General features: G+C 32.2%; 1 protein-coding gene across 1 annotated transcript; it reads right to left on the minus strand.

The window, feature by feature from the left end:
• Positions 1 to 15,334: 15,334 nt before the first annotated feature.
• Cog4 (conserved oligomeric Golgi complex subunit 4) lies at positions 15,335 to 20,887 on the minus strand. Its single transcript, XM_088195110.1, has 13 exons — positions 20,717 to 20,887; positions 20,400 to 20,597; positions 20,219 to 20,321; positions 19,964 to 20,156; positions 19,784 to 19,904; positions 19,286 to 19,711; positions 19,092 to 19,225; positions 18,919 to 19,032; positions 16,439 to 16,661; positions 16,242 to 16,374; positions 15,864 to 16,183; positions 15,593 to 15,801; positions 15,335 to 15,509 (listed from the first exon to the last, which is right to left on the minus strand). The coding sequence occupies exons 1-13, from the start codon at positions 20,801 to 20,803 to the stop codon at positions 15,467 to 15,469; spliced, it is 2,304 nt and encodes a 767-aa protein (XP_088051236.1). The 5' UTR covers positions 20,804 to 20,887; the 3' UTR covers positions 15,335 to 15,466.
• Between the last annotated feature and the right edge of the window lie 2,667 nt (positions 20,888 to 23,554).

Raw genomic sequence — 23,554 nt, forward strand, 5'->3', positions numbered from 1 at the left:
ATTTACAATTTCTTTAATGTTATCACCTATGCAATACATTAATGTGTCATCCGCAAATAGATGAATTTTACATTTTTTCACGTTATTAACTATATCATTAATATACAAAACAAATAACAATGGTCCCAATTTAGACCCTTGTGGTACTCCATAAGACACTAATTTCTCTTCAGAATATACATTATTTATTTTAACTTTTTGTTTTCTTTTATATAAGTAATTATTAAACCATCTTAAAACTATATCACTTATACCTATACTCTCCAATTTCTTTAACAATATTTTTCTGTCTATTGTTTCGAAGGCTCTCTTGAAATCCAAGAAAACTGCTCCAATGATTTTGTTTGTATCCTTAGCCAACAGCCAATCATTTATCACTACTTGTAATGCAGTTTCAGTGGAATGCTTTTCTCTGAATCCCGATTGTTGTTCACATATTATGTTTTGAGATTTATATGAATTTTATTTACTGGGTTTATATGAATTTTATTTACTGGGATTATACATCTGGGAAATAAAAAACAGAGGTTCAATAAAATATATACGTAAGAAAAGGAGGAAATGGTTCTTGAATTTCAACCGTCAAATTAAAAATTTGATTAAAATTAGAACTTCAAAATTAATCACAAAGGCGGCTCAAAATATTATTTGTTACAAAACTATTATGGTTGATAAATTAATCAGTTGTAAGATTTTCGTAGAATAGCGGATAAACAATTTGATAACTAATTAATTTGTATAAAATTGTACCTAAGAAAAAAAAATTTTTGAAATCCACGGGCGAAATTCAATTTTGTGATGAAATCTAAGTAAGATAGAATACTAAAACAAAGAAATATTTTAGAATCACTTTTGATTTGCTTTTTTCTGTGAGCGTGTGATAATTTTAATATATGAATATGTTTATCGTAAAAACACGTGTAATGGCTCACCCGTCCCAATATATCGTTGACAGCAAAAATGTGTTTCAAATATAAGTCAAAGGATTAAAGGAAACTTTATAAAGTACCGATCAACTTGAAAGCATCATAACATTTTGAATGATAATTTAAAAAAAAAATATTGCCGAAACGAAATGTGTCATAAAACTTACATTGTGAAACAATTCTTATGGTGGTTTAATCTTAATTTAATTTAAATAAAAAGTATGTATACTTTGCTACTAATAGTAGAGATATAAATCTAGATCAAATAGTATATTATATCTAGTTACAATAAATCTTATGTGAAATCTGTAAAATATTTTCCATACATCATGGCATATTCTATTCACGGTCTAAAACGGGTGCCACGTTTTGCGTGACAAGCCTCTTCTCCCGCTAAATTCTCGTATCTCCCTCACGTGGGTGAAATTGAAAACGATTATCCAATTTCGTATCGGCGCTGGAGAGAAAAGGGTCGGGAGAGAGAGAGTTTATCGAATGGCCACCTGTCCCGATAGGGAAAAGGGGCGAATTTAGTGTCGACCGGGGGCGGGCGCCAATAATTTGGGGTCTCTTTCTGACCTTGTTTTTTGGTTTTTGGGCGCACTTAAAACTTGGCAGGCGGAGCGCACTTCCGCTGACGTACTGGCAGTGTCTCGCTCGCCTGAGTGCCGAATAAATAAATTTGCCATCCACCCAGCTTTGATAAGGGTTGAGGATGGAGAGTAACCCTTCTCTACGAAAAAATGTTCGAGAAGGTCAACCTCTTGAATTTTTATAAGCGTGCGAGAGCAATTGCAGTGTCCTTGCTTTTCCTCTCTCTCGTCTCTCTTGATTATGGTAAATGCAATTCGCACTGGTGTCACATGAATTATAAAATATGTATGCTACAATATTCTGGTTTAGTTGCCACTTATAAGAATAGGTTTCTTACTATAAATATACCAAGGCCCAAAGACAAAATGATCAATAAATTCATTCGCCCACTACAAGTAACAGAAAAAGAAGAATTATTGAGCAGGTCTGAGTTTCAAATACCTGGGGGCGTGGATAAGTAATTGTGTAGCTACAAAATATAAAATACGAGTGCGAATTGAGATGGCCAAAAGCGATTTATCAAAATGAAAAATATTATATTATGAATGGAAAATATTACACCATTTTATAAATAAACAGGATATATATAAACCATTGCTTTTCAACCGTGTTTCACCTATGGCACACCACAAATAAAAATATTTAAGATGAACTTATATTCATTGCGTATTTTTTATTATATTTTTTATGTTTTGAGTTTTGAATAAAATGGCTTAAATTGCGTCTAACCCACTGGAATTTAAAATCCTGACATACTGAAAGAACGGTATCTTTAATATTTTTCCAAATTAAGCCTCACATAAAATATGTCGTGGTTGAAGTAGTTCATATCAAACATTATTCAACACTCCCGTCAAAAAAATTAAAAAATACACTTTTAATATCCCTATAATTTAAAAATAATATCTCTCTTACTTGTATATAGTAAAAATGTATACGAATAAAGCAATATACTTACATTTATCATCACACTTTTAAATCAAAAAACTTTTTTGTCACACTCCTCCGATCGTCGGCATTCAATTTTCGATTTCCGACCCTAAACTAAATGGAGTGGGCGTGCGGAGGTACGGCTAAAGGGTTAAGCGGATTAAAAAGTTTCACTTCTTCATTTCCTCGACCGGCTTCCCACTTAACTCTCGAAACTAAGTCCGCAGAACAATAAATACATTTAACGCGTCGCCGTAATTCGGCGCCTTCGGATTTATTTCCTTTTTTCCGGACCCCTCATTGGGGTGGGGGTGGGTCTTTACAATGGCCCCAGGGGAGCATAAAAGAACCCTTCCGCTCCCCGGGGAACTTTAAGTGTTCATTATACGATATGGCCGATCTTGGTCAGGTGCGATATCGATTCAACGACCTCCCCCTTAATATCTTATACACTTTTACAACAATGTTTATATTGTGTATATTACGGGCGAGACAAGAAAAAATGGCTATATCGCAATGCGGAATCATTTGGCAGAAGTGCTACGAACATCTACAAGAAGATACGAAATATTCCTGAATTTATTTTAAATGTATTGGGATGAAAATGTGTATGCGGATTCTCAGATAAAACCGCAGCTTACTCGACGGATATTGACCGATTAACAGACGTATCCTTGCAGATTAAAATTAAACCATGCTACTTCTGATCAATTTTTTTTTTAAATTAAATTCGGTTTATTTCTATAATTAAACGTATGTATATAATTAATTTTTATAGCGTATATCTTAGAATACAATTATATTGATTAAATGTGACATTTGAAACAATGGCATTTTACAAAAAGACCCTCGAAATAAATTGTCTTATAAGAACATCCATGACTGCGACAGACTTTTCTTTATTCATTTAATTTATTTATTTAGTTATTATAACTAATTGTTTATATAACATACCAAGCAAATTTTATCGAAGCATCATATATTGAATTTTTCTGTTTCTTTATTCCGTTTTTATTTTTGCAGATTATCTTAGGAATATAAATATACAAATTCACATCTCTGGCCGTATTCGATTTCTTATATATAACTATCTTTAAATTGTCTCTATTTTTCATATTAAATCTATGTGCATTTTTATTTTTTATTAAATACATATTAAAGCACTGTGATAACATATTATTTTTTATCTTAATATATAAATATTAACATAAGCATCTTCAATATTTCTTAAATTTCAAACCATTCCAATCTTTCAATCATACTTTTAAAACTAGTAAATCAATTTTTATTTAAAACTACTCTCATTGCCCTATATTGTATTTTTGGCAATATCGTCTTATCTAATTTATTAAGTATATATAATATTCTTTCACAATATTTGGTGTGGGGCAATATTAAACTATTGAATAATATGCATATTGCTCATTCTCGATAATATACCTATTTTTCTACTAATTTATTTGATTATGTAAATGTTGCTTAAAATTTAATATTGTATCTATTGTAGTATTACTCTTAAATATTTGATATTTCTATAATAGGGTATATCGATTTTTTATAGTAATATCTAGCATATCTTTATTATTAATAAGCATACATTTACTTTTATTTTCATTAACTACATTATTTTTAATCATCTTTCTATTAGGATTAATTCGTCAATTAAGGTATCAAGATTTTATACAATAAATTAAATTGTCGTCTACAAACATATTTTTTATTTTATATTTTTATATATTATTAATTTCATCATTAATACATTATTATTATAAACGACAATTGTCCTAATTTGGAACCCCATGGTACACCGTGAAATATTATTTTCTCGTTGGAATAAGCTTAATTTATTCTTTTGATTTATTATCAAACCATCTTTATACAATTAATTACTAATTTCTTTAACATTAAATTTTTACCTAGTGACCAGATTATTGCGCAAAAATTTAAAAAAAACATAGCACCAATCTACGGCCCGTTGGCCGAATCCGGCCCAGATTTCGATTTAATCTAATGACTTTTTTTACAGATTTTTTTAAAAAAAAAACTCAATAGTAAATCTAGGCCAAACCCATATCGCCTCTTTGACACAAACTATACGTTTTATTTTTGGTGCATAGAAAACAAAACCATCCAAAGCAGATTTTACATACATTCTCATTTCAATTTCCTATAAACGCAAAAAGCGTGGCGAGCACGCAGCATGTTCATCGTATCGCGAAAGATGAAAAATGCACATTTGAAAATTTGCAATCTGGCACTTATTTTTCCAGGAATGTGCTGAATATTTATATACCTAGAATTCAAATGCATAAAACAGTTATACGTATTTTTTTGTGGTAGAAATTCATTTTAGTCCAACGTTGGTTTCCATTTGGTTTCTATGTTGAAACGATTCGGTCGTATATGCTTTTTCAGCACAATATTATAAAATGTATGTGAAATATTTATTTTTATTGCTTTTCCGTGAAAATGGCGGTATTATAAATATGTACTTTTACGACTTTAATCGCATTTTCATATGTAAACTATGATTTTTAGAAGTATTTTAAAAATATTTCAGAACAAATATTCGCTCTGTGACAACTCTGCTGATAATATTGTGCTTAATATTATTTTTTTTAACTTGAAATTATTCATAATTGAATTAATTTTTGCTCCATATGTTTGATAACGAAAATAAGGTGTAAATAAATCATTTGAAGTAACTGAAGAACTAGCAACGTCAAATCTTTCGAAAGATAGATATATTTTAATGTGTATCAGAAACCATTATTGACTTAAATTAAATTGGAATTCCTTATCAATAGTTAGGGTTAAGATATGATCTTTTCAAATATTGGATTCATGGGTTATCTCTGTCAATATTTTTACAATAATGATGAAAAATGATGAATTCACTGTATATTTTATCATCAAGGTTTGGGTGGAATTTTTTTCAGTTAATTTTATTCGCAAGATCGGACTTAATTATTATCAATTCAAAGTGATTTTTTTTACCATACTAAACGTCAAACCCCAACTGGTTGTGCTCTCTCGCCATTTTAATTGATATCTGGGAATATCTAAAAGTTTTAAATATTAAGCTACAAGGACGAGATGAACTTGTTTATGTTTTATATTATATCGTTTATGTTTTTGAAATGAAATTAGATTTATTTAAAAGAAATCTTATTTAAAAAAATCACACATTTTTCATGGTGTGAAAAATTATCAAAAACAATAAACATTACATCTTTTCAATATAAAAATTCAATTAAAAATATCAAATCTCTGCAAAAAGCTTTTGCAGCCCGCTTTTCAGATTTTAATGGCAAATTGAAAGTCTACAAAAAATTCATTTCACACAATTATAAATGACGTTGAAGACGATATACAATTGGAGTTGATTGATTTTCAGACGAATAATAGCCTGAAATCAATATTAACGTAATGGAATAAAATCTAATCGAATTTTATTTTATTTAAGAGGAGAGAAATTTCCCTAAAATAAAAAACAATGCAAGAAATAATATATCAATTTTTATAAAATTGAACGCGAATAACCGATCTGCATTTTGATTTTATAGAACAACAAATTTTAGCCTAAAAATAAAAAAAAATAGTTTTTTTTTATATAATATTCTAATAAAAAAATTATTGCTGTCTATATTTTTATTTTTGATTCTATACACAGTTATCACATACGGTTATACTTTTTTTGGCACCATGCGATTTTTTTATGCCGGCCCACTAAGTATTTTTAAGTGTTGACACGGCGGTTCTCAAAAATGTGTTGTTTGAAGTGACTGAAGAATTATCTTTTATACATAATCTTTATCACATCCTTCGCTCGGGAGAAACACTAATGAAACTCCAATAAAATATGTAGTACTACGGGGGGTGGGTCCCGCTCATCCGGCCGTCAAAAGCTGGGTACCCGCCCATTGGGTTGGACTCGTTGGGCCTAAGTACGTAACGGCAGTGGCGCCCGCAATGAATAGCTATACTCCTTCATCACATTTAAGCAATTACATTATTTTCATTAATAAAGTTTATGACTAACAGCACATATTTTTAGCAATTTGCGATAAATACTAAAATTCAAAATGGAAATAGATGCCTAAATTGTAAATTTTTTGCATTTTTTAAGCTCACTTAAATTTAGCTTTATAACACGTTGAGCCTAAAATATAACTATTTTTGATCCGGCTATTAACAAAAAGTTTACTAATATCAGATTTTTAAATTGTTATTATTGTACAGTTTAAAATAAACTGTCTCATCTAAAACATGTCTCAAAAGGTTCTAAAATGTGGTCACCTCATCCAATGAGTTTGTAGACCACAAAACTATGGAAATTCTCATTAAATACTTTTGGGAAGCTACATCTTCAGAAGCGATCTATGTAGACCCGGTTAGAATAATTAGCGACCCGCCGCCGGGAAATTGTGGCATACTCTCGTAGACCCTCGTAGACCATATCGTAGACGTCGTAACCGCCCGTGGGCACGCTTAGTTAATTTTGAACTACGATAGAAATAAGCGCACCCGATTAAATCGCATCTAAACATCACCCGGCCGTATTATTGTTATTGCTTTCATTTTGTTTCTTACTTTACTCTTAGCGCAGATAAAACGGCTACTTCTCTTATGCAAAGTGCTTAAGATTGTTTGCTTGGAGACAGAAATAAAATAATACGCGAAACGGTCGGATAATGGTTTCTTTGAACCGCACTCTGACAAAAGTTTCATATTATACTTTTCATAATATTTCAAAGCTTTCTGGTGATCTTTATTTGTCATATATACATAATATACGCTGTATAAAAACAGTAATTATAACATCACTAAGATATGCTATCGTGATGATAAATTATACCCTTGATTCAAGAACTAAGCAAAAGATCTAGATTCCGTTTGTCAGTTGAGTCTAAAATTTGAAACTCCTTTTGAAAGTTATATATAATATTTTATTTTTAATATTCTAGTGGTTCAATTAATTATTCTTTAATTGACATGTTACTGAAATAGCAAACGGCGTTTTCTTCCTAGATTATTATGTTATCTGAACTTTCTACAATATATAAAAAAAATTCCGATAATTCTTCGCCATGATATAAATACACCTTTTTTTAAAAAAACTTGAAAAATAGTTTGTATTGACAACATGACCAGGATTTTGTAAAGAATGTATTAATTCAGTGAGGCTCTTATTTCGTCTTGCTTTAATTTTAGCTTTCAGGAAATATACAATAATTTTAGAAGGCAATAAAGTGGCATCTCAACTTTAACTGCCAGTTTTATAGAGAACCCTAGAGAGTAATGACTTCACAGCCAGTGAGACGCTTGGTGGAATCTAGTGAGAGTTTTATATGATTAAATTACAATTGCGACAGACGATAAATGGCGAGATGCTTTTTCCGAGCGGTGGTGGAAAATCTGGCGCAGGGATGATGTCCATGGGAGGTCCTCGAAGGTCTTGTAGGTGGCGTGGCAGCAACAGTACGGAGGAGTCCCTCTCGGGATGTGAGTGCCCATGACAGTATGTTGTCTCTGGTCTCTTCGAGTGACTGTTTGTGACCGCCCTCTCCTCATCGGATTCAAGGATAAAGTATCTTGCTGACCAATCACAACCATGCAGCGGTCATCCAGCCAATAGGTGTACTAGTTTCATAGAACACTGAAATAGATATATGCCTTTAGAAAGCGACATTTTCTTGATGGACATTGTCCAGGGTCGTATACTGCAACGGGAATCTTGTTGATCCGATGATTTATTATTGCACAAAAAAATAAATATTCTTTCAATGCACTGGAGAACCCTTACATGTTATTTTCCTGGTCGTAACGAGGGCTTGTGTGGTCCCAATCCTTATCCTCGCTATTGTCTTGTTTCCTTGTTAATGGATGATTATTTTGGTAACAGTAAATTAACACAAGTTTTGCGAATAAGTCCCTTTACAAACGTGGGCATATGTGTGGTTAATTGTCTCCCTTAGTCGTTTCCCAATAAAAAACTATTCTTTTAATGACGGAGAATATTTACAGTAGAAACACTTGCGTGCTATTTTTTCTGGTCGTAACAAGGGCTCTGTGTGGTCGTGACAATTTTTTTCAATACATTTATTTTCTATTAATTTTAAGTATAGCCGATGTCAAGATCAATTAAAAAAATATTAATTATTAATTCAGTTCATCCATCACATCTTTCTGATTTGAAGACTAGTCCTGAATTTAAAATATCGTTTTCACTATGAAAGATGATATTATGAAATATCTTCAACTAAATTAATTTCATGGCATGCGACTGTTTTATCGGCAGTGTATAATCCTTTTATCCTAAATTTTAATTTACCTTTAGTGTGAACCTTGTTTAGTGTCCACACTAAACGTTTTTTAAAGAAATTTATGTGAAGTTCTCAAATTCTAGTCTAATTGCTAAAATAAAAGCGAGTTATGTTAAGATAACTTTAAAATACAATTTTTTTGGATTAAACTGCATATTTAATTAATTTGTCACATTTTATACAATTAGATATTCTTCACTGCGCATAAAACATTTTTATTGTGAACGTCGAGGGATTTAACCCTACGTTTGGACGTATTAAAAATTTAATACGGAAACCCTTCAATAAACGTGGTGATAAACGTTACTTTTACGAGGGTAACCCAATAAGAAGATCAACGTTAACGCCAGTAAGTGTTAAACAGTATCATTCAATGAATAAAACATACTTGAAGCGTATTTTTATTTGTATGAATATATCAATAAGTCATAAGAACTTAAAAGCTGAATTTAAATTCAGCAATATTATTAAAAAATATTTTAATGACTTTGAAATATATTTAAAAAATCCTCCTGTTTGTCTGTTTAATTATATCGAATAATACTGTCGTAGCATACTTTAATAAAATGCGTCTTAATTACTTGTTAAAAGAGTAATAAAACTAATTGCAACTTGCAAAACAAATGTATTTGTCGTGCCGATGTTATAGATACAAGCGCACGTGACGATCGGAGACTTGGATTCAAAAAAATTTAGTCTCATACTCATGTGAGTAATTTTCTATAAAAGTAACACTTATTCAAAAATTGTTAATTTTCTTTAAAAATGGAAGTAATAATATATTTTACATTTGTAAGTAGGTATTTATTTTTCGTTTTTCCTTGAAAGTCTTTTTAACGTTATAAATATATTGTAAATAGCATACCATAAAAGATTCGACCTATGATATCTAATCGTTAGGTGAAATCCAAGACGGTAAAAAAATGCTACCCACCCGCGGGTCCTATATTTTACGGTACCCATAAGATTTGCTTACCCCTCGTTAGATACGCCTCTGGATATCTCTCGAGTGCCATTCAGTGCCGTAAAGGTTAAAATATCATGTAACTAGCCACAAACACATAACAATATTAATATAAGCTTAGAGCTTTAAGCTCGAAATATAATACTCTCTCGAGTCGCTGCGTTTTTGGTAAGTGGTAACGCAGCCATTAAACAGCGGTTATCTATGTAACTATTATCTATAATATATCTGTAATATTAATGGCACGAAATGCACAATGCACTCAAGATAATGACGAGAAAGCTTTGCAATTAGCAGCTAATGGAGGCTGCGGGGCATCGTGCCGTATATTTTGAGAATAACCGCGATTTAAAATAAAACGTTCAAAATTAACTTATTTATATGTTATACCTGTTTCTTTTATTTTAAAAGGTGACAGATAAAGTCTTTAAAAACCAATTAATTTTATTAACAATATAAATTCAGACCTACACACTTTTAACATTCGAAATACATTGATAAACTAGATTTTTTCATAATCATTGAGAGAATTTGAGAACAATTTGCTGTAGATGATTTGCAATAATTTAAAAATTAGTACTTAATATTATTAAAATAATATATTATAACTCGGTTGATATTAATTACATTTCCAACAGATGCTATTAACTAAAGCCGTATTTTTTTAAGCACCGTATCTATAAACCCTGTTGACCTGCCGAAGTTTATGACTTAATAACGTAATATGCAAAATAATCACGGCTATGTCCAAATTTAACAGATTTTTTTTTTGTACGTTTGAAACAGCTATTATTATTGAAATTAAATTATTACTACTATTACGTGCCACTCTTCCTGTATAACCTTTTTACGTAAGAGGGAAAGAACTTGTTATTTGAATTAATCGTATTATAAACCTAAATGTATTTATTAACTTTATAATTTGAGAACACGAATTTGCTTTGTATAAATGCATCAGATGTTTAATAGTATATATTTATGTACATAAATTAAAATTATCATTTTGCAGCGAATTGTTTACGATCAAAATTCTATATATTAGTGTGCTAAATGAGTTCACGAAATAGTTATTTATGGAGCGAATATTAATTTATTAATAATTATTTTTATATTTTTATATAGTGTTGTTACACCAGTTAAATAATTATATTGTCGAATTCCCTATGTATGCGTGCCAAGAAACCGTATAAAAGACACTTATACTGAATGCTAAAAGTAGTTTTGATTCTTGAAGGCGCAGATTCACCGTAAGGTTAATAGGGAGAGGAGTAGGCCTCAAATAGCTGGATAAGAGTATTTGCAGCTATCTCAGTCTCATATACCTACGACTCTTTTCAAATTATGTATTACTTCTTTTATTATTTACCTAATTTTAGTCAAATAAAAGTTTAATTAGATCTGCATCAAACTTATATAAATATTTATTCACCAAACCTTATCGACCTGTCGACTATTATGACTTATTAACGTGATAATCTAAAATGTATTTTCTAATATTGGTCTAATATTTCACTTATTTGCTATCTCTTTTGCTGCATCATTATTTGAATCATGCATATTTATTTATAAATTATGATTGTCTTAAATAATGAGTTTAACTCCTGGGTGCTTTCTAGTTGCTGCTTGATTCTCGTATAAATCCAAAGATTAAATTTAAAGTGCTACTAAGCTCCTAAAGCCAAAATCTGGAAGTCCTTTCTCAAGTGTAGTATTGAATTTCAATCAAAAAATCTCCATCATCGTCAATAGATAAAAGACTTCTCTACCTATTCGTGCGTTTATTTACATTATTTCTTTATGCTTTCATTCAATTTGTGAAGTGTATTTATCTGTGTTTTATGTGTCGAATATGATGTTTACTTTTAGCGAATTCTATTTGTTGTCGTTTATTTTTATTAGTCATAAAATGGATTAACATTAATATACTGTTATGTTACTTTTGTTTTTAAAATTCTTTACTTTATGATAACATATTTAGATATGCTAGAATAAGGTTCGTAAAATTCACGCATTACATGAAGTAAATATTTTTTTTTTAACAAACAGTCTAGTGTTCACACCTCTCAAATCTTTTAGGCAGCTTACATTGCTGCAATAACATTCTAAATGAAATAATACTGTTGGATATTAACAACAATGTAAAACATTGTCGTAAAACAAAACCAACATCTATAAGGTTCATTGGTCACAATGTCCATGATCAAGAGTTCCCACGGCAAAGGCGTCCGTGAGTTCACCGCGTGTGTATGTGAAAGCTCTCTCTCGATTACATCTAAAGCGTTGCTGCGGTGGATGTGGAAAAAAAATATATAAAGAAGTTTTCTCTTTGTATACTGAAGCAAAATCAATTAGGTCACACTTTCGTCCGTTAAACTAGCGCCAGAAGCAAACTACCCTTTTGCTCCATCCCCTCCAGCACTGATTGCTCGCCTTTTCGTTGCCGTTCATTCACCTATGCACACATGTGTACGCCACTTCATATCTACTCTCTTTTTCCATTCAAGGCTTAGGTAGGTACGCCGCTTTGAATTACCAAAAGTAAACTCCAGGCGGTCTCCCTCGCGGCGCTTTAATTTCTCCCGTCCCTTTTTTCCCTTCATCGGGAAATAATTTTTCACTTACCTCCTCGGCGCGCAATTAAGAACGGCCGCCTGTGATTACTTTGCGTCCTATGTACCGACCGAGTGGTTGTTTGCAAAAGTTGGCGCTTCGGCAAATTACACGCTTGAAAATGGCCTTCGTGCCGGCGCCTTTGTGTGCTTAAAATGTTAAGCGGAGAAGCTTTCGCTCACGCGAAAACTGTAACGAGGGCCATTAGAAATTACATTATTTCAGTCTATAATGAGAACATTGGACGAAGTAATGCTCGTTGTAAAGAAAAAGTTCAGCTATGCCGATGACACGACACTCTTCACCAACAACTTGGTTAAAGAAATATTGTCTTAACAACGTGGATCAATATTTAAACTGCAGCATCACCACCGCCACTTAAAAAGTATGTATTTTCTGTATCGTTTTATGGAATAGAACTTTTTTAATTAAAAATGATACGAAAAATATAATGTAAGGGGTAATACTAAAGATACTCTTTGAATACAAGCTAGTGACCACATTCAATCTTAGATTCATCGCATAAAAAAATAAAATCTCTTTAATTCACTTAATTGTACATATATCTAGTTATATAATATTAAGTATCTAACCATAGTTTATGATTATGAAATAAATATAGATATTTTATTAACTATTTATGACCATTATATATTTACAAAAGATGTTATACTTGACTCAAGTGATTTACATATTGTGGGGGCTGTGTCGTCTGGTGCTGGAGCTCGTGCTCACGTCGGGTTGTCACCAGTTTGGGGGTCGTCGTGACGGAGCTCGGTGTCGCAGTGGCGTAGCCCTACGGGTGCGTGACGGCGCCGGGTGCTTCCTGGGCCGCGTGGTCGGCGGCGGCGACTGCCAGCGGCGACGGTGGCTGACGATGGCGGCACATAGTCGGGGCTGCGGCAAGTAGTCGGCGGAAGCGGCGAGGGCGTGAGAGAGCCAGTAGTCGAGTCTCGTAATGTAATCGGGCGACTCTTCTTCGGAGAGTCTGTCCGTCTATTTATATACCGAACGGGAATATTAATAACTTATTGTTACCTGTCGCCACAATATATTAAAGGAAAGTTTTTAAAACGAATGCCGGAGCTAATGGAGAATGATTCCTGTGTGGATTTAAAACCAAACACGTGACGCTCTCATTTTTAGTGTCACAGCAGTAATCACCTGAATGCAGAGCATCAAACTTTTTGCTTCTGATGCCACATTTTTGACCGAGTTCGCCCAAAACACAATATTTTTAATATGACGTCGTGTTTTTGACTTCTCTTATGCTAAGGGAATTTGCAAAATTGACACGAGCTATTTTCCAGTAGATAGTTATGTGGCTAAAAAGATGAGAGGCAAAAATTTCACCTTAAGAGACTTACAACTACAAAAAAATTATTAGAAAAACTTTCATAACTACAAGTTTTGTAATAAATTATTTTTAGATCACAACAGTTTTACATATGGACGTACAGTTTGTGCCATAATAATACAAATATGCGTTTGTTCACTTGTTTGTCATGGTTTCCAAGTAATATCGAAGTTCGATTTGAGCTCCTGAAGATTTAGGATAACTATTCCAATCAACCAGAAGCTGCTTTTCTAGGAATTGCCGATTTGGTGTAGCTCTACTTAATACGCATTCTAATAAACTCTAGTTATTCCAAGTCATACAGTATTAAGTGATACAGTATGACACCGAGGAATAAAGGAAGTCTAGCGTCCCTTTCAGTTCTCGATCCTCCAATGCCGAAGATTAGGGGTAGAACCAGACTCCTTGCTTTTGACTAATACATACCTTATCATACTCTTCGGCGTGTATAAGACCATAATGGTTGATTATCTCCCGTCGTCATTTTCTGGAATGTGCAATTCAAAAATGCTATACCTATTTGACAGAAATAGTTGGCACTGACCCGTGTTTTTTGTTAAAGTGAAGTCCAATGTTTTTGAGTGAAATTGCTTTGGAAGTGTTAATGGATATTATATTATTTGACAATGATGATTGTCAAATACAGATCTTAGCAATTCGGGGATGCTGTGCTTAGTGCCTGTTTAGTGGCACTAATAACGGATATCGTTAATGAAATGTTTCTTACGCTGACGAAAACTCGGATTCTTATAAAATCGGAGAAAATTAGTTTTGACTATTAATTCAACGGTGGTACAATTTATGGAATATTATACTAATTTTAGCTCAGCACATATATCATATGTCTAAGCCATTTTTTATGCAAACACTTCTCATAAGTAAATCTTTAATAAAAAAAATCTTAAAATAATGTAAGACCGTTTATTTGATTAAATATAAACTTGCTTTTGTAGCTTACATCTATGCTCCTTATTTCTTAATTTATACTTAGTGTTGATTATACAATTAAATTAATAGTTCACATTGACACTTTCTAAAAGCTTAATTAAACTCATCTACTCTGTTAGCAATTTGCAAAGTTGGCAATTAGATTTGCACTCTGTAAGAGAAAACTAGATGTAATTTGTTTTAAACTTTGTTCGACTACCTGTTTGCAATTAAGTATTGTAACTTAAATAAAAATACGTACATATATTATACAATTATTTCATTACTTTCAGTATAATCCTCAGGTGGATCCATGCGTTTAAAAGCCGATGAAATAAATCGGTTTGAGGCAAGATCGTCAGGTTCTGATAAATCACATCGGATTCCTGAAACTAAGTGGTAATTCGGAGGGTAGCAGGAATTAAAAGAGAAAAAAGTCGTCTGTGCGAAATTAATTTCGTCGTTAAAGGGGAAGATCGCACCCTTTGTGAAAAGATAAAAAGTGTTATTTTCCTTTTTCTATATTTCACAGCTCCTTCCTATCCCTTCCGTAATGAGATTGGACCGATGCAGATAAGGTTTATATTTGAACATGACTTAATTGCCACTCTGACTTAACAAAAGTTAAACAATTAAAACTTTGCACAGTTTATGATCTTGTATTTGATATTATTATATTAATAAAATAAAACGAGGGATAATTATACGTATTTTTTTTAATAAGATAATAAAAATAAAATGTAATTTGAAATACATAACATAATACTATCAAAGGAAAACATTTGATTGGAATTTAAATTATATTTAAAGAAATTGCATTATAATGTGTAAATTATAGTTTCAATCTTTTAATATCTTCTAAGTGAAAGTCAGTTCTGTAAAATAATAAAATACAACTATTAATTCAATATTATTTTAGCATTCATTGAAAAGGTAGTGTAATATACACAAACGTTACCTTAACGTTAAGATCTGCCTCACTTCTTGAGCTGACAATCTCCAAGCAGCTCCGGCTGCCCATTCGGCCGCTTCCGAAGGCTTTTCAATAGCTAACAATGCCGCTACTTGTGTCAAGCGGCTGAATCTATCGCGAGCTGAGAATGAAGATAAGCTTCCAAGATACGAACACAAAGTCCTCACTTCTCGCTCAACAATCAAACCGCCAAGCTAAAAACATATTCATATTTATAATCTATACATCTACTAATTATCAGCAATAAAATCAATACCCTATTAAACGTAGACTTCAAAATATGCTTCTCCCATCTCTGATTGCAATCGATGGTTATAGTCGTCATCAAAGCGTCAAAATTGTTCGACGTCAAAGTATCCTTGAACTGACTCAATAAATTGTCCAAGTTCATCATCAAAACTTGAACGAAATTCTCTTCGGACTCGTAAGCAGCAAAATCATCCTCACTCGGGTGATGATTATACTGATTGAATGCATCAATCCATGGATTGAGCCTCGGTTTAACGGCGCTCGATATCAACAATCTTAACCCATATTCAGTGACACTTTTCAGATTAACAGTAACACCGGATAAACCTTAAAATACAATTATTAAAAATATCTTTTTAACCCACATATATTACTCATAACATACCTGATAAGCAACTTTCCAACTTTCCTCTCTCACTTTCGGTCATCGAAGGATGTTTCTGGATGATTTCAGCTAGCATGGATTGGCACAACGTCTCCACATATTCGACGCTTACATCGCTATTGTTCAGATGAGCCTAAAATTATAAAATGTATTATATACACATCAAATCTTTCGATAAAGATATAGCAAAGTCTTACCAAAAACATTGCTTTTTGAGTTTCAGTGTCACCAGATTGTAGCCTGCCTTGTTGTATTGTTGTATGGATAGCAGAATAAGCTTGAGCCAGATCCAAATAACCACCTGGAAATCCATTTCTGAGCGCCTTTTTTAAAGCTCCGCAAACAGTGCCTTCTAGGACTCCACTAGACATGTTAACTACAGCACAGACACCGTCGATGCTTCCAGTTGAAGAAGCTCGTCTATGAAAATTAATATTGTAAAGAAACAAACCTTTTGTGTTGCATTGTGTTAAAATATAGCTAGAGAACATTTCACCTAGAATTATAGCTTATTTATTAAGGTGACTATTAAATTAAACTGATTTTGCTAAAAATATTAGAAAATCACCATACAAGTTCATTTTGGAAGCCGATAAAAATCATTAAACATTATGAGACGTAGAATTGATGCCTTCGAAATCAGATATTAGGGAAGAATTATCAAACAAGAAAAACGAAAAACCCGTATTTTTTTAGTATATTTTTGCCACAAAGAAAAGATAACTAAATCTATAGGGAAAATTACACTGATTTAAATTTATCAATTTCTAATAGACTTTCTATTATATTTTTTTTATAACTTAAAATAAAATCTACAAATTTATTTTTGATGCATTTTTATAATTTATTAAGATCTACATTTTAATTATGAATATATAAAGTAAAAAAGTGAAATTTCAGATGTTGAAGCGCTATAAGATATTTATTAGAATTATTTTTTTATTAGGGCCGACATGTGTCACATGGGCAGGTAAAAATATAACGCAATTTTAATACCAAGATAAGAGATGACTCATCAACAAAATATCTAATGAGTCATCCAAATAACGTAATTCAATCCAAAAAAATGAAAAAGTGGATTTGAATAAAAAAAAATATTTGCGATATACTAAGAGTATATTTTGTGCAATTCTTACAATAAAATTAACCTTTTCTACATACTATGCATTATTTAAAGACTTAATAAATTGTAAAAATGTAATTAAAAATATTTTGTTAGTATTTCAATCAAAGCAAAGTTTTAATAAACGATGAATTAATAACTTTTTTAAATTAAAATCAGCAAGAAATTATAGTTAATAATTAATTGCTTTTAATAATTAATTGCTATTATAAAACTGCCGTGGCGACTCATTTTTATGTAATTACAAATATAAAAGTATGCATTGTTTTTAAAATATGGTCATAACTTTAAAACCAGTGAAAAATATATTTTTATAACAAAACCAAATAAATATTTTTTAAATGCTTAGTTTGAGAACCATTAAAAAAATCATGAAGAATTACATCAACACATAAGAATTCTACATACATAATTGCCTAGTAGAAAGTGACAATCGAACAAAATTGATTTGACAAAAAAAACATTAGAGAATAGTTATTTAGAAAACCATAATACAGGGAAATCTTAGTATAGCGAAGCTCTCGGGACCGAAGAAAAAATTTCGTTATACTGAAAATTCGTTATTGAATATAAGGAAGATGACAATTTATTTTATTTTAAATTACCATATTACTACAGGATTAAAATAACCTCTTAAAAAGAACTTAGAAAAAGTTTGAGGGTCAGCGAAACACTTTGAATGTAGCTTGTAAGCACATCCGGCACACGCCAAGTTAAGGACGAACAGAATTCGGAGAAATATTTTGTCAAGTTATAACATCATTGTTAAATTCAGATTAAAATATTTCGTTTTAATGAGATCAGTCTTCGTTACAATGAAAATATTTTGTATGACAGTTTTTTGGGGATAAATTGAAGATTCGTTATACTAGGAATTTCGTTATTTCGGTATTCGTTACAAAGAGATTTCACTGTAATTCACAATACTATAACTGCAGTAAATTTTTTTAATACATTGTGATATTCGACACACTAAAATAAAATCGGCATTGTTTCGTGCGCAGTATTATTATATGTATTTTTTTGTCAACATTTAGTAAGTGACCACAATGGTTTCATTTATCAATAGTCACCCGGAAGACATACTCTTGCTTCATTAGAGCGGTTGTGAATTAATAACACCACAGCCAGTGGGCTTAAATTGGCCTTTTTATGATTTGTATAAGATTCGTCCAAGGAAATGAATAAAAATCTTGCCACTCACTCACATCAGAATTCCGTGAACTCGATTCCGACTCACATACTTCAGACTAAATTGAACTGTCGAAAATACGCTTCAAGTAAATCTCCAGTTCATTGCAAATATTGCCAGAAGAGAAGACAATTTGAAGCATTTACTTATGGTTGAAAAATTTATAGATACCAAAAAAAATTGTCCGTTAATAAGATCAAAATTAATCAAGAACATAACTAATACAAAACTGAACAAAGGGAAAAATGAATTATTATTGAAATTACAGTATAGTAGCCCTTTCTTAGGCAATTAAATTGAACAATAAAAATATTAACCCTTAAAACAGTATGCAGGAAAAATTATGTGTTGTTCGAATTTACCTTATACACTTCCTGATTATGAAGAACATGTCATCAATTAAACTAGTCGTTAATTGGGAATCTTCTAAAGAATCGATTTGAATAGCTTTTTGTGCACTCTCTTCCATGAAGTATCTAAAATTATACATTGATTATAACACAGATTATATTTCTTACATCACTTTTAACTTTACCTTTCAAGCAATAAATAATCTCCTAATAAATTTTGAGCAGTCCTATTTAATTCAGATTTATTGATCAGATTTGACAATTCATTTTGAAGTGCGACCTTTTTCTCACCATCGTTTATGCCGACTTCTATGTCACTCTAAAATGCAATACATATATTTTAGATACTACATAAAAATAATATTTATATCAATCTTACCGTCACTCTCCTTTTAATAAATTTAAAGAACATCTCAATCCGAGAATGCATCACCGATATCTCTCCGATCAATACATCCAAAGCCTTCGGATCCAATTTATCTTTACCGGACATAGATCCGCTAGATCCGACAGTTTTATTGTATTCGTTGATTTGAAACAGTATTTTATTGAATTGCCTCACTTTCGTAAATTCCGTCATTATCTTATTAGTCTGACGATCGCACTCTTTTTGAATCACCGATATAGCCGATAAAAGCCTTCCGGGACCGTAATAAGTCTCAATCAACGGCTGATGCACTTCGATCGTATGAGCGATAGTTTCAAATAGATTGGTAAATGTATCCGCAAATATGATACTTGCTCGTTTATCATTTGAGCTCGTCGCTAAGGCGGCGTTTATTATTTTTTGAGACTTTTCATAGATCTAATAAATTAAAATAAAGTATTTATTGATTTCTTATTTGAATAATATATTTAAAATTATTAGAAGTAATACTTTAGAGCATAGATATGCAGAAAACTTTTGTATGCCTTCATCGTGCATTTTTAATAAGGGAAATATTTTGAAAAATCTCTCCACAGATGCTAAATCTTCTTTATTAACTGCTTCATTAAATCTAAAATTAAATTCATATTGTAATAGACGTTTAATAGCAAATTGAGTGTGATTTAATACCTGTTTGTAATAGCAGTCCTCAATTTTTCAGCAGCGCTGTATAAAGTCACACACGATTGATTAACCGCCAAACTACTGACTGATTTATTTTCAGCTTTACTTCCTTCATTATCGGAAGTATCGGAAACATCAGCTGCAGTTTGCCTCAAAATTGACGGATCCATCGATAAGAATCGATGAACATGTGCAGCACCTTAAAATAAATTTAACATAAAATCTAATTGAAAATATAATATATAATTATTAACCACATACCTTTTTCATAATCCTCGTTTCTCAAAGCCGTTTGCACTCCTTCGCTACAAAGTTGGAGATCGATCAAATCGTGGACTCTTTGCTGACATTCAGATACACGACTCTATATAATATATAACTTGTTAAATAACAACTACTATTATAAATTAACAAAATTTGCGAGCAAAAAACATTCACATACCCTGGCTTCGTCTAATTGTCGTACTTTCGCGCTTACATTTTCAGCGAGATTTGAAGTGTGAGTGATCATGCTAGATAAACGAACAGCGTCTTCTTTGACGATTTCTAAATTTGGTAGCGCTTGACTTATTGACCGTAGTTTTCCACCCAAATGACATTGTCTAGTGAGAAGTGCCTCAAGAGCGACGTTAACTTCCTCCTAGCAAATTACACTTATTATATCATACAATTTTTGAATATTAATCGATAAGTTGATTAGTTGAAATTTCCACGTCAGAGATGTTTTACTGAAAGCTATTATTCACTTAAATAGTTTACCTCTTCCTTCTCTATTTCCTCGCATGCTTGTTTAATGCCTTTATCGTTTGATAAATCATATTTATTTTCATATAAAATGCTATCCATGTTCCTGGATTAAACGTCAAAACTGCCGAAAACAAACCGGTGACATATCAGATAGTGTTGCTACTATAATAAAATCTATAATATAAGTATATACTAAGAAATTCTCTGTTATTTACACCTTTAATTTCTGCGTAAATGTATTAATAATATTAAATATATTATTTAGTAGTAAACCTATTCTTTATTGAGACATTAAAGCTGAATGGGGTAACACCGAACATTATTTTTATTAGTTTTTATTGTAAAAAAATATTCATTTAAATATCAAAAATATATATATATATATTTATATATATGTGGTTATCTGCGTTTTCGCGGAGAAATATTTGGTTAATATTTCTAGGAGTCGGATTACTCCGCGTACTTTTTTGATTCCGTGTGGAATCATGGTCCCTACGTTTCGTCCAGATTCGCCCAGCCATCCTCAGGGGAAAATTGAGAATATGAACATCCGATGTGGGCAAAGCCCAGCATGTGGTTGTTCAGATCTGTCCTTCGTATCGCGTTCGTCTGGTCCGTTGACATTGAACGTAGCGCGTCGGTAAGTTCTGTCTATTTTTGAACGGATGAGTTTTTGCGGTTCGCGATACGTTGGCTTCGTCGTAATGGTGATGTCGGATTGGCTACTTTTTTAGTAATGGTATCGTCGTATGCGACCTGAGCCTTATTCCGTTTGTCAGATTTATTAATGATCGTTTGCCATGCAAATGGTAATCTTTTGCTGTCATCCCGTGTGTTTAGACTGTCTACACGTTTATAGATTTCGATGGCTTCGCGGTAAATTCTTTTAGGTTCAGAATTAATTCTCGCTATGGTTCTAGCTTTATCAAAATCTATTGAATGTCCGTCTGTCATCATGTGCATGGCTAACGTGGAGGTTATATCAGATCTGAACAACCACATGCTGGGCTTTGCCCACACCGGATGTTCATATTCTCAATTTTCCCCTGAGGATGGCTGGGCGAATCTGACCGAAACGTAGGGACCATGATTCCACACGGAATCAAAAAAGTACGCGGAGTAATCCGACTCCTAGAAATATTAACCATTTATATATATATATATATATATATATATATATATATATATATATATATATATATATATATATATATATATATATATTCCTACATGTAAAAATAGTTTTTTAATTTTATTTTAATTTACTTATGCTAGTGTTTATACCAAATATGTGAAGTATATTTTTTACTTATTTTTGATGAAACAACAAAAATCCTCTAATCGTCAGGTTTGTATTTATTAAGCTACCACGAGTCTGGAAACATCTTTGGAAAATAGAAGATCACCTTTTGAAGAAAAAAAACGAACTCATATTTTCTACTTTGAAAAGACTTTGCATGTGCCAACATTTTTTTCCTTCAATGTGAAAGTTTTGCAGAATCCTTAAAAACATCCATGTTTTTAAATAAATTATATAATTCGGGCTGGGTAAAAACTTCTAAATAATTGCTGTGAGGATTATATAATAAAATAAATACATGTACAAATGCACCCCCATATTAGTTTCATAAAGCTTGAAGCGCCATGACATGTGTACTGCGCAGAGCTTAGGTAAACACTGTACATGGACTGAAAGACTGAAAAAGCACTGAGATGGAAAGGAAAATGTGTGAGGGAATGGGGAAACAGACGGGCGCCAACAGACTAGTGAACTGATATAAACTTGTTTTAACTAGTTGTTTTGTTGTGATTATGCTAGTTTTAATTTGTTTATGGGCAAATGTTTTAGATTCTGATATGTACTCTCTTTTTAAGTTTTAATACACTGGAAATAATTATTCAATATTGTTAAAACATGTATGCATTGTACCTAAAAACAACAAAAACAAATTAAAAATATAACTACCCCGACAAATTTTCAGATGCTAATTCTTCACAAATCATCATCTTTAATTTTTACATTTAGTAGAATGAAAGGTACAGTGAAAAAGTTTTTTTTGTGTACTTTTCATTTTAATTAATGTGAAAATTAGAGATATGATTTGTGAAGATGCTGTACGTGATCATTTTTTTCATTATTTTTTGAGTAATTAGCACCTGAAAAACTGTCGGAGTGGTTATGTTTCTTATTTTGCTTTTGGTAAGTCCATGATAAACCACCCACAACACCGCTTCATAACACACACGCATTGGTACCACCTACGACACCGTACTTCCGCAAACACATCGGTGGCAGCCTACGGTGCTTGGTGATGGGGCGCAGCTTAAAGAAAGTGCGCCGCTGAGGGGGCGCAGTCCTAGGAAGGCGTGGCTCCAAAGGAGACGCAGCTCTAAGGGGGCGCGGCTCTAAAGGGGTGCAGCTCCTACGGGGCACAGCTCTAAGGGGGGTGCAGTTTCAAGGCGTAGGGCTCCGGTACTGTCTAACGTCTATGGGAGAGCGTGATGGCATTTTGTTTGCGAGATTAAGGCAAATGGGGGTTCCGGCGGCGCTGCCAAGCGATGGAAGCGGATTCGGACAGCGTCCTCGCGTCCATTTGCCAGAATCAGTACTTTGGCACGTCCGCTCCGCTGCGATGTACAGCGCTAGTTTGGTACAAAACTATATAAATCACTAATAACATTCAAGATAACTTTTGTATCGCAGACTTGTGTTGATAAAGAAAAATGTTTTTATTGTCATCGTTTAGAAAGAAAAAAATATGGGCTTGTTAAGAATTTTGGCACCAAGCTCAAAAATGAATGGCTAAGAACATTTTCTCTACGTTTGCCTCTAATGACTATGAAAGGGAC

This window comes from Plectrocnemia conspersa, unplaced genomic scaffold (assembly GCF_051122295.1).
Source record: "Plectrocnemia conspersa isolate PC_06_02 unplaced genomic scaffold, ASM5112229v1 ptg000010l, whole genome shotgun sequence".
Classification (NCBI taxonomy): Eukaryota; Metazoa; Arthropoda; class Insecta; order Trichoptera; family Polycentropodidae; genus Plectrocnemia; species Plectrocnemia conspersa.

Bases quoted from the DNA above. Each gene is read 5' to 3' on its own strand.
- Cog4 (XM_088195110.1), bottom strand. From the start codon at position 20,803: ATGGATAGCATTTTATATGAAAATAAATATGATTTATCAAACGATAAA. The intron at 20,598-20,716 runs GTAAACTATTTA...GTAATTTGCTAG, and splicing joins AGGAAATAGAGAAGGAAGAG to GAGGAAGTTAACGTCGCTCT. The intron at 16,662-18,918 runs GTAAATTCGAAC...TAATTTTCATAG, and splicing joins ATAATCAGGAAGTGTATAAG to ACGAGCTTCTTCAACTGGAA.